Here is a 13,440-nt window from a genome sequence, read left to right on the forward strand (position 1 = left end):
CCAAACAAATCACATTGCACTTTCTCTTAATATGTCATCTTTACATGAACTTACGTATTGTCTATCTAAAACCAATGCTTATAAAATATGGAGCCCGTTCTGTAAATGATGCAATGAAGTTGATTTTTAATATGCAAAATCCAGATGTTTGCTTTTTTACTGCCACCTTTTTATTAATGCCAGGAAAAGTATGATGTTTTAATCTATGTGTGTATAAATGAATATCTCTGCAATGTTGATCATATGTGCTTTTATGGTCATTTTTGATATGTACCGAATAAAGCTTTATGAAATGAAAAAAATATAAAAAGAGGTGTTCTCATCTCCCCACCTCTAAGTGCGGTGGAGTATAGGTTGTATTTTCCCTTTCTCCTTAATCACTGCTCCTTGCAATGGAAGATACTATTTTTGAGTGAAGATTGTTTCAGTGGGAGTACGTATCCCTTTTCCTTTTGCTTTGAAATGATCTCTCCACCCTTTGGGTCTTTGAAATATCCCTTACGACCCTATTTGTTATAAGGATCAGAGAGGCTGCCAAATATCTTTGGGTAGTGGGATGTCGGAGGCGCCAAATATCCTTGTATGTGTCAATCATATCGTGAAGGTTATGTAATGAGCGTGATTTACCTCCCCTGGCAAGTGCTGGTGGAGTCTAAAGCGGGATCGAGAAAGTATCTTTCATCCAAGGGATAGGAAAATGGATTAATATTGTATACATGCCTAACATTGGTTAGGTTGACTTAATCACCCTTTCCAACCAGTGTTGTATATACAAAATAGGGTATCAGTGTTTTTTGTTTTTTCTGAATGTCCTTTTGTTTTTCACGTTCACATTGTAAAGTAAGCTGCGGATTTGGAGGTCACCATCGGGAACACATTTGTTGGAAATAAGGGCCCCCGTTTGAGGCGGAGTATATATTGATGGGTCCACAATAGATTAAATGTAATTTCGGGATCAACATATTAAAAATCACACTTGTGGGAGGATACGTTGTCGTTAATGGAGAAAGAATTTTGAGGAAAGAGAAAAAACGGATTGAATTTGGAAGAATACATATGGAGTAAACGAAGGAGACTTTATGAAACAGTAGAACCGTTTTGCAACTGTTTCTGATGAGAGAGAATAAACCTCAAAAAACTAATATTGATTTATATGACGGCGTTTGCGACTGTGAACATCGTATGCCCTGGCCGGCCACGGGTGGGGACCGGCTTTGGGCCCCTGGGGGCCGATTTTGTTACAGGGCCGTTTTTGCAGCATCAGCCCTGTAACATAATCGTCTGAAACCGGCCCTGGCAAAGAGCTCGGTGGCACCCCAACCCGAAGAGAGAGGGGGGTGGGGGGGGGGGGGGGGGCGGCAGAGCACTTTTCCAGGGCAGGTTTTAGTTCCCAGTCCAGACCTGAGCACCGCCTCGCCGATGCCTATGACCCCTACAGAACTTAACAGCAAGACTGAACTGTCCTGCAGGGGCCTTGCAGGTATTTTACTCCTTAATCCCTATGCATTAACATATTGCTCAAATTAGAGAACGTTAGACACTACTGAACTCTACAGCAATGTACTCTGCAACATTGCACTGCCTGCCACTCTCCGCTACTGTACTCTATGCCAATCCACTCTACTCTGAAAATATCTACTCTGTCACTGCAGTCTAGGCCACTCTATTGAACTCTAAACCACACCAGACCACTGCACTCTACACACTACACTTTACACCAATGCACTCTACACCACTTTACTGAAAACCAATACACTCTACGCCCCTGCACTCTCTGCCCATCTACTCTGCACCACTTCACTGTGCACCACCATACTCTACTGTATGCCTTTGCACTCTACGTCACTTTACTCTGCACCACTGTTAGCCACTGCACTCTACACCAATGCACTCTACGCTACTCTACTCTACACCACTGCACTCTACGACACTACTCTGCAGCATTGCACTTTCTGCCACTGAACTCTTCTCTGCGCCATTCTACTCTGTAACACTTTATTCAATGCACTGCACTCTGCTCTGCACCACTCTATGCCACTCTTCTTCACTCTGCGCCAATGCACTCTATGCCACTCTAATTTTTTGCACACCTCTGCACTCTACGCCTCTCTAATCTACTCTGCTCCACTCTACTCTGTCAGTGTACTCTACCCCTTCCACTATGCACCACTGCCCTCTTCGACACTACACTCTACACCAGTCCACCACACTCCATTCTGTAACACTGCACTCTAAGCTAGTACACTCAGCTCCACTATTCTATACCACTCCACTCTACGCTGTAACACTCCACTCTACGCTACTTCACTCTACTCTGAAAGAATGTACTCTATGCCACTGTACTTTATGCCACTCTGCTCCACTCTGCGCCACTTCACTCTACACTACTACAATCAACGTTGTACAAATCTAAGGTACACAACACTACTGCACGGTGCTAATCTATTCCACTGCACTATACCCTGCACCACCATACTCTACCCGGCATCATTTCACTTTATTTCACTCTACTCTCAAACTATCTACTCTACGGTACCGCACTTTATGCCACTCTGCGCCACTCCACTCTATGCTGCAGAACTCTAAGCCACTAAACTATACACCACTGCACTTTTCACCAATTCACTATAAGCCATTTTAATCACTCAGCACCACTGCACTCTACGAGAGCATACTCTGAAATATTGCACTCTCTGCTACTCTACACCACTGTATGCTATTGTACTCTAAGCCACTCTTGTCACTCACTCTACTCTTAAACAATCTACTCTATGTCACTGCAGTCTGCACTATTCTTTTCCACTCTGTGCCAATGCACTCTAGGTCACTCCACACTATGCCACTCAATTTTATACCGCTACTCTACGTCACTGCACTCTACACCAATGCACTCTACATCACTTTACTCTGCACCACTGCACTGCATGCCACTATATTCTACACTATGACACTGCACTCCACGCTACTTTACACACCATTGCACTAATCTGTAACTTTGCTCTGCACCACTCTATGCCACTAAACATTCTACAATACTGTGCTCTGCAGCACTGCACTCTACTCTGAACCAATCTACTCTATGCCACTCTGTGCAACTCCACTCTACACCACTGCAATCAATGCTGCAACATTCTAACGCCTCTGCACTCTACACCATTTAGCACCACTCCACTCTACGTAATTGCATTCCCTCTGCACCACTTTACTCAAAACCAATAGACCCTATGCCACTGTACCTATGCCAACTACATTGCACCACTGCACTTCACAGCACTATACTCTACAACATTCTACTCTACACCACTAAATGCTACATCATTATACACTACTGCACTATGCTTCACTGCACTCTATACCACTCTATTATACTCTGCACCACTGTACTCTATGGCACTGCTCTCTGCACCACTCTACGCCACTGTACACTAAGCCACTCTGCATGACTGCACTATACACCACTGCACTCTACGCCACTGCACTCTATGCCACTCTACTGCAATCTACGCCACTACACCACTCCACTCTATGCAAATACACTCTACACTGCAACACTCGATGCCACTGCACTCTATGCCAATTCCCTCTGCACCACTTTACTCAAAACCAATGCACCCTATGTCACTGTACCTATGCCAACTACATTGCACAACTGCACTTTACACCACTATACTCTACAACATTCTACTCTACGCCACTGAATGCTACATCACTCTACACCATTGCCCTCTTTGTCACTTCACTCTATGCCACTCTATTATACTCTGCACCACTGTACTCTGTCACTGCTCTCTGCACCACTCTACTCTGAACCACTCTAAACCACTCTGCAAGATTGCACTGTACACCACTCCACTCTACTCCACTCCACTGCCCTGTACGCCACTGCACCACTCTATTTTATGACAATGCACTCTACATCCATCTACTCTGGGCCACTCCACTCTTATGCCACTGCACTCTAACCTGCAGCACTCCACTCTATGCCTCTTCACTCTACACTGCAACACTACTCTCTCCGCCACATAACCATTTGCCACTCTACTCTGCATCGCTCTTCTCTATGCCACTCTACTCTATACCACTTGACTCTAAGCCACTTCACTCTACTCTGAAACAATCTACTCTGTCACTGCAGTCTACGCCATTCTATTCCACTCTGCGCCAATCCACTCTATGACACTCCACACTACACCACTCAATTTTATACCGCTACTCAATGCCACTGCACTCTACACCAAAGCTCTCTACACCACTTTACTCAAAACCAATACACTCTATGCCACTGTAATTTATACTAATCTACTCTGCACCACTGCAGTGAACGCCATTACAGTCGACTCTATGACACTGCATTCTGTGCCACCCTAGACCATTGCACTCTGTCACTTTACTCTGCATCACTCTCTGCCACTGCACTCTACTCTACACCACTGACCTCTACGCCACTCTACTCTGCAGCGCTGTACTCTATGCCACTGCACTCTACTCTGAACCAATCTACTCTACCACACTCTACCCAACACCACTCTATGCCACTGCACTCTACCCTGCAAAACTCAACTCCACTTCACTCTACACTTAAACAATCTACTCTTCACCACTTTGTGCAACTCAACTCTATGCTGAACCACTCTACGCCACTGCATTCTATGCTACGCCACTCTATTCTAAACCAGTGCACTCTACGCCACTTTCCTCTACACCACTGTTAGAAATGGGACTTCTGGTTGGCTAAGGCTTGCGCCAAAGCCAGGCAGAATGCACCACTCCAGTCAGGGCAAGGGAGTTACACACTGACAATAACCCCTGCTCACCCCCTTTGGTAGCTTGGCACAAGCAGTCAGGCTTATCCCAGAGGCAATGTACATTTGCGCAACACATACACAGCAGCAACATACTAGGCACACCACAAAAGAAACTCCACACAAGGTTATATATAAAAATAGCCTTCGTATTATCATAAACACATTAGAATAGTAATCACACCATATACACTGTGCCAACTGGCACTAGGCAATATTTACAGGGGATAAACATGTACACATGACAGGGCCAATTGGGCCACGGTCAGAACCATCACAAAGTGAAAATAGTAGATGTAGAACCAATAATAAACTTAGAACACAACCAGTAATTACTGGCTAACACTGTACTCAGCATTATATCCTGCAACATAAATCATAGTATGCAATCAGCATCACATTAGGCGTAAAATACATTATGCGCCACCCTCATAAGCCTAAACATATTAGACCATAACCTCCTAATCCTAAATCATATTAGAGGCAAACATCACAGTAGAGAATAACCTCACAAGCATAAACCACAGTATGCAAATAACCTTATTACATAAACACAGTATGCAAAACCTCATAACCATAAACCACAGTAGAGGCATAAATCACATTTCTTGCGTACCACATAAATCACATTTAGGGCCTGGCACCCTATCCACCTAACACAGTCCCTCTGGCCAATTGGCCTTCTTAGAGGGCTCAAATGCCCTATGTCCATAATGTCAGGGGGCTGCCAATGCAGCAACATCAAAAAGGGAGCAATTGCGCTGGGGCAGAGGCGTGTATCTCACCCCTGTCTCACTAAAAATGCCCCCAAAGAAATGATGACCTAAACGTTACAGCTGTCGCTAATTGCTGTGCAGCTGTGAAGGTAAGGATGCCTGGCCTCCACCTTGGGGGTGCCCAGGAGTGGACGCCTCACAGGGAAAGCCAGGATGGGTTCCACAGCGGTATTCGTAAAAGCGCCTTGATGCCCTTGCGGGTGAGTACTGCGCTATAAAAGTATCAATTTTACTTACAGGCATCCTGGCGCTGAGGCTCCATAGAGAGTAGCAAGCAGAGGGAGTGGCAGCATACCACCCGGTTAAACCTTAGGAAACAACCAGGTTTTCACACGTTTCCTGAAGGGGAGAAGTTCCTCAATTTGACGGATCTCCAAGGGCAGACTGTTCCAGAGTTTAGCAGCAGCAACTCCAAAGGATCTACCCCCTGCCCTAGCTTTCTTAAATCTGGGTACTCTCACCAGACGTGCCGTTGCTGAACGGAGTACTCTGGTTGGAGTGTACCAGACAAATTTAGCTTGCAGTGATCTAGGACCAAACCCATGAAGGGCTTTAAAAACAAGGCAGAGGGATTTAAATTGTACTCTCTGCCTAAGAGTGAGCCAGTGGAGTTCAGCCATTGCCGCTGAGGCAGAGGATCTTCTAGGCCAGCCAAGAACCAGCCTAGCAGCGGCGGACTGAATTATTTGGGGTCTATCCATCAGCAGACTCGGAGACTCGAGCAACAAGGCGTTACAGTAATCGAGTCTACTCAAGATAGTACACCTGACCACTAAAGCCAGGGCCTGCGAGGGAAGTAGCGGTAAGATCTTTCGAAGGGACCTGATAAGGGCAAAGCAGCAGGACACCGTTTTTGCCACCTGAGCCTCCATGCTCAACTTGCTGTCCATCATGACGCCCAAATTACGGACAGTTTTAACCGGTTGAACTTTTATAGATGTTTCTGGAGGCCAGAAATTATCCGGAAAAGGGCGAGGAATCCGATTCCCAGCGCAGAAAAGCACCTCAGTCTTGCTAGCGTTAAACTGCAAGGAGTTATTATGTAGCCAACCGGCAGTGTCCCGCAGACAGTCATGAAGTATCTCCAGCGGGATCGACTACTCACCCTACCAAGACAGAATTAGTTGGGTGTCATCTGCGTAATTGATTGCATTGATCTTATAAGACTTGATCAGTACAAACAGGGGTTTCAGGTAAAGGTTGAACAAGATCGGGCTAACTGCCAAACCCTGAGGAAACCCTTGTGACACCGGAGAGAACGCAGATTGAAAAGGGGGGAGGGACACCGCCTGCTTTCTATCCTGCAAAAAGGAGCGGAACCAGCGCAAGGCACCGCCACTCAACCTGGCCTCACTCAATCTTCTCAGGAGGATCTCGTGGTTTACCGTATCAAATGCGGCAGACAGGTCAAGCAGAATCAGAGCTGCTGCTTGACCTCTGTCTGCACGCCTTTGAAGATCATCCATGGCGGTAATCAGCGCCGTCTCGGGCCCATGGGCCGGACGAAAGCCAAATTGTATTTCTTCCAGAAATTGGTGCTGCTCCAGATGCTTGGAAAGGAGTGAGCTCACCCAATGTTCAACAATTTGTGCAGGGAACGGTAGCAAGGAGATTGGTCTATAGTTCTTTAAGCATTCCGGGTCCAAAGATTGTTTTTTCAAAAGCGGGGATACCAAGGTCTGTTTCCAGTGTTTAGGAACTATACCACTAGCCAAAGATGGATTACAAATCCTGCAAAGGGTAGGAAATAGTTCCTTTCCTCTTCTTCAACTATGTTTTGTGTCCCCTTGTCCTCCATGTTTTTTTTCCTTCCCATCTATCGCATTGCTTCCCTGCACCCTTCGCCTACCCTATCCGTGCCCACTCTGTTGTCCCCCCACTACGCTTCAAAAAATACTTTTCTGCATTTTTTTTTTTCAATCCAGCCCAGATGGCAGCTGCATCATTTTGTAGGCATGCACATCCATGGTGCGCACATCTTCAAAATTCCATGGTCAGTCTCGTCATCTCAAAAGAAAGACCTATTAGCTTTGTCACTTTGTGCTGCCTGTTCGCTGTAGCCAGGTCATCATCCCTTTTCTACTCTTGCCTTCATGCTGCGTATGAGAAGTGGTACACAAAAGAAAGTGGACACAAAGTAGTTCTGCTCATCCTAACATAGCAAGCAAAAATGCTGTTTCGATGCGCCACTAAAATAAAGCCAGACATATTTACCCTGATTAAGTGGCACTGCATCTGCTGTGCTAAAGTTGTATGCATTAACAGATGAAGGCCTAAACAACATCGATAGGTCTGGCGTATAAATGAAAAGGCAGTTCAGAACTACTGGCTTTTTCTAAGCTTTGTTTCAAGACTATAGTGTCATTCTTAGAACACTCCCATAGTTTCCAAACAGTTTTGAATTGATCAGATTTTTTTTAGATACCAAATTCTGTAGAAGTTTAGAATGTGATAAACCGTGGTGGGCAAAGGAATTTGATATGAAGAATGGAATATACGTGAAAGAGAAAGCAAGACCAGTGTTGGTTGTGAACCCCAAAATCCTAGTTTTTCCAAACACAAAAAAGTCTTACTTTATCTTCAATGTGAAATTGCAGACTAAAAATGAAGTTAGTTTCCTCAGATTGATTCACTGAAGCAGTGCAAGTGCATCAAGCAGAATATAGTTTGGATGATGAGTGGCCTCAATTTAATTTTAAAAAGCTCCATCCTTCCAATTAAAATTTGGATTTGTATAATTTTTTCTGAATTAAATAAAATATTTCATAATTTGTGCATTTGTTTGATGAATGTGTAAAGAGATCTACTCACAATAGCTACTCACACCTTGTTGGAAGATTACAGGCAGCAGACGTTTATGGCAATTTGTCAGGTCTGCAGACAAAATATGCCTTAAAGCATGTGGACAAACATTATGTGTTTCACTTAAAATGACCGTTGCCTCAGCTTGGTTTTGCTTAAATGGCTTTCAGAGTAAATCGTTTGTGTATCACTCACAGGTGACTCGATGATTCTACCCTGGTGTATCCACAATGTATAATATTCTAATGGAGTTCTACCACATAAATAAATACTAGGATTTGTATAGTTCAGCTTATCACCAGTGAGGATATCCAGTTGCTGTTTCTAGGGGAAACGGCCACTACAACGCGGCCGTTTCCACGCACACCATAACCATGCATGCATTACAACGCATGCATGGTTACAACGAGAAGCCTTTACCACGCATACCTTTACTACGAAAAACATAGTAAAGGCATGTTTGCTAGAGTAAAAAAAAAATAAAGGGGGGGCTTGGGGGGTCTCCCCCCGCAAAATAAAAGTGTGGGTTTAAAAAGAAAAAGACGCACCTGTTTGTGAAAAAAGATGTGAAGGAGATCGGCGTTTTAAGAGGAAATGGAAAAACACTTCCGCTTCCTCTTGATGACGTACGTCACCACGGAAAAACAAGGAGAGGAGATGTAAAGAGGAATGAGCAGGTGTTCTAGCGGAGAGTTACATTAAAAAAGTACATTTTTAGGGTGAAAATCCGTTAACATGAAAATACCATTTACATGCATACTTTTACAACGAAAATCGTTGTAAAAGTATGCGTGTAAAAGGTATTTTCGTGGTAAAGGATGTGCGTGGTGACTGCATTCTGTTGTAACACATGTGTGGTAAAGGCATGCGTTACAACGGAATGCGTTGTAAAACCATACAACCGTTTCTAGGCACAGTGCGATTAAGTGATTTCAGGGGCGGCTGGTGACATTTGAAAGTAGTGGGCCGTAAAATGATTGGCATACTGCACCGCTGCGAGCGAGCGCAGCAAGCAAGCCCGAACCACCATAAGGGAGGTTCGGGGGGGGGGATTTTATAATAATAAAACATCCAGCATCCGGGCCACCCTCAATGTCTGCATATAGGAAGTCACCAGCTAGATGAAGGCCAACTGTCTGAAACTCAACACAGACAAAACTTAAGCGATACTCCCCAGCAAGGGCATCACAATATGGAACTCGGTGTGGTGGTCAGCAGATCTCGGACCCACACCTTGCCCAACCAGCCAAGAACCTAGTAAAAGTGCTGGACAACCAAATTGGAATAACCTGCCAAGTCAACTCAGTCACATCCTTCTGTTTCTACACCCTTAAGATCCTCAGAATTTTTTTTTTTAAATGGTCCTGATCAACACATGCAGAACTTCACCCAGGCCCACATCTCCAACAAGTTGGACTACGGCAATGCACTCTTTGTCAGCACCACCGGCAACTGACTAGAAGACTCCAGACCATATAAAACGTGGCAGCCAGATGCACACTCATCCTCCTCCCTCCTCCTCCCACACACAAATATCCCCTCACAACTCAGAGACCTCCATTGGCTCACTGTTCATAAACACACACTCAAACTCCTCGCACACACAAGGCCTTGGACAGCCTAGGGGCACCTCCTACCTTAGGAGCTACATCAAATTCCACACATATACCAGAAATATCTGCTCAGCCAGCCTCCTACTTGCACATGGAAAGCCAGAGGTGGTGGAGGTCGCACTTTCTCCTTAGTCTCTCTCCAAAAGTCTGTAAAAAATATAAAACCTAAAAGGGAACGAGGATGCGGAAAGGAATGTGTGAGAGTAACGGAGCTGACCTAATGCCCATTGCTTATATCATTACAAAACGAAAGCAGAATGGTTTAAAAAGACCACGTTTGTGAATACAGAGCCACAGTATGCATTTTGTTTTCCAATGCACCCAACTAGCAGGTATTTCAGTACCTCCAGGAATAGTGTGCTTTCCCACCCAGGGAAAACATGGTTGTTCAAAGAGCGAGGAGGCAACAAAAGTAGGGCTTCACTGGCAAATACTGTAATGTGGAGCTAATGTGTTTAGGTGTGCATAAATCAATCCAGCCACCTTGCTTTAGTAAGTTATTTTTCATATTTTTAATGTATTATTTCTCTCTACCCTGTGGCTGCACTTAGAAATGGAAAAATGTCAGAAAAACAGTACGTTTCCAGCAAGTGTTTTTATTTTTTGGATCCATTTCACAAGGGAGCAAATATACGAAAGGCGGACAGAGAAGGTAATACCTGTTTAAATAGTCAGTGGGTGAAATGAAATATGATGCCCCCCCCAAACACCCACCATTCAGCTCTGCCAAAAGCTTAACCGCCTAATCAGTCCTCGTTGTCAAATCGGAGCAGCTTTGAACATGCAAAACACACTGTATTGATGTTCTGCACGGCATATGGGAGACAGTGCATTTGTGATTGTTGCAGGCAGGTTATGTGGGATATTATCTGGCAATTCAACAGTAACCGTCCCCCAACCCCCCGCGCCCGAACGATAAATCAGGCCCACAAACAGCCAAAAGCACAACCCACACACTGACCTCAGACCAGCCCCTACACGCACACTCTCACAAAAGACTTTAAAATAAAAGAAAAACACACACACACTCTTACCTTACCTTGCTGCCGTTTCCGGTCCGCGCCACCTCTGGGCTCTGCTCTGCTCCATTTATGTCACGTCACAGACTAACAGCCTCTCTCGGCCAATCCTGACGCCAGGGGGGCACAGGCCTTCTCGCCCGCAGCACGCCCATTAGGAGGCCGAAGGGCTCCTAATGGGCATGAGCAACCAAGCAAAAACACAAGTGCGCATGAGTGGACACGGTGCGAAAATTTGCCCTCCGTCCCCACTCATGCGCACTTGTGGTGCTGCATGCCCCCTGGCCTGGTGACGTCTGACAAATGACGGCAGACCGCCCACCCCCTTCAGGGCGGTCTGGCGTCATGCAGGCAGTTGAGTTCTTCTTCTCCGAGCCCTCGGCGTCTTTGAACTGATTCACTTCAAAGACGGGCTGAGCGCGCGGGGGGGGCAACGCCCCAACGCCCATAATGGACGGACCGCGCCTGAGTGATTTATCCAGAATCACATGATGTTGAGCCGACACCAAGACTCGAACCTTGTGCCCTAGCTCCGAAGTTGGCAGCTCTGGCAGTTAGGCCACATTCTCTTCCTAACCACATGAAATGGGGGTCTTAGATCTTATTACATCAAACAAATTCAGGGCACCTCTACTTGTGTATCTTATGGAATAAAAAATAATTCACCATTTTCTCAAATGACTGTAATACTTCTCAGGTCTCCCTCACCAGTTTCTTTCTCCTTTGATAATGCCTGCTTTGACATTTCTTTTAAGGAATATATTGTTTAATGTTTGTAAGCATGCTTTTTGGGAGACCAATATCATTTATGTAGCTTAACGCCAGTCTTAAACTAAAACAGTGTTTTGCATTCATTCTTTTTGCTTTTATTAGCTTTATTATGGTTTTTAATTTGTGGTAGCTTGCTTCTGATAAATAGATTATACACTATAAGTTATACCATAATTTATGAAGACTAATCATTTAAACACCGCTTTCTCCCTCAAGATAATTTAGCAAACTGCAATGCACTCTTAGCTGTCTGTGATGTACTACAATATAGTAAACCAGGTTATAGTATGAAAGAATCATTGGACTGCATTTAAAAGTGAATTGCAGATAACAGTCACCTAGGTAAGTACAAACACTCCATACATGTGTCTTATAAGTCTCCAAAAGACATGTGTGATTAAGATTGTTAGGGTTTTCTTATCAATTAAATTGCTTCATTGAATGTTACGTCTTCTTTTGGAGCACGGATACAAGTATCAAGATGGCACCCTCAATGAGGTGTTTGGACTAAGCAGATCCCTTAACCACAGATATTAAGTCGTGGGACAGCTCTTTGAGGTCCAGAAAGCTAGTTCCATCTTTATGCCATACTAAAATGCATCACCAGCTACATTTCTTGAGTTCTGTTTTGCACCAATATGAGCTAAAATGTACATGACATACAAGGGTTATAGTTTGGTTGGTGATCGGGGTGGGTGGGATATTGCATATGACGCTTTGATCTTAAGCCCATGGTCATAATATTTATATGCATCACATAGATCAAAATGCAGTTGACTATATCACAATGTAGATTACATTGAATATATTCTATAATATGTCACAATGCAGTGAACGGCATATTTCTGTAATGCAAGTAGATTCTTATAATAAAATGCAATAAGGTTTGTGGGGAAAAATTAGATAAAACCTACATATTTGCTTCTTGATAGCCATACTTAAGCTTTGCTGATTTAGCATACCAGTTAAAAAAATAATGTGATCCCATGACAGAAATTTCCCTTGTAACAGCAGCTTGACTGATCCTCTGTTATGTAGGAGAAGATATCCGCATGTAATATAATGATTCACTGTTGCAGTAAGGTATTTATATGATCTTTGTTTCAACTAGTTCAGCAAATTTCAAAGAATTAATTTTCAGAAGTAATAATTTATTATTTCATTAAGTTTGGTAATGAAGTCTTACAGTCAAGAACAATGCAACCTCCTCATTTGTATCACAGTGAATGCAGTGATACCGATTCGTGGATACTCCCAGGAGTAGAGACTGGTGCACAATGAGGAAAAACATATTTCAGCACACATATAGCGTTCTAGCGTTCCGCCTTTGGAAACCAAAGGGTAACATTTTTTAAACAGCACAGTTTCTAATCATCAGCTCCTCCCCAGGATCCTGCAAACAGCTAGCTTGTAATTTAATCAGAACTGTTTAGAGGTAAAACAATAAAAATAATCAATATTTGAGTGCAGTTGTCGAAAGTCAGGCCATTACCTCACATCCTTTGGCAAGCACAAACCCACCACCAACCAGGATCACAATATGCCACGGCATGCATTGTTCAAACTCCTTCCAACTGATCATTGGTCCTGATGCTGTCACTGAAGACGATTCTTTATGTTTTCCTGCATGTATATTGAAAAGACGGTCACAATGGTT

At 44.1% G+C, this 13,440-nt stretch overlaps 1 protein-coding gene across 2 annotated transcripts in view; it reads right to left on the minus strand.

The window, feature by feature from the left end:
- LOC147730952 (solute carrier family 13 member 1-like) overlaps positions 1-13,440 on the minus strand; it is a 540,726-nt gene that overhangs the window by 106,806 nt on the left and 420,480 nt on the right. For both annotated transcript variants that reach the window (XM_086955853.1, XM_086955852.1), the window contains one exon: positions 13,276-13,406. In XM_086955853.1, coding sequence (XP_086811979.1) covers positions 13,276-13,406 — 131 coding nt within the window. The remainder of the gene's footprint in view (positions 1-13,275; positions 13,407-13,440) is intronic.

This window comes from Lissotriton vulgaris, chromosome 2_1, assembly GCF_964263255.1.
Source record: "Lissotriton vulgaris chromosome 2_1, aLisVul1.2, whole genome shotgun sequence".
Classification (NCBI taxonomy): domain Eukaryota; kingdom Metazoa; phylum Chordata; class Amphibia; order Caudata; family Salamandridae; genus Lissotriton; species Lissotriton vulgaris.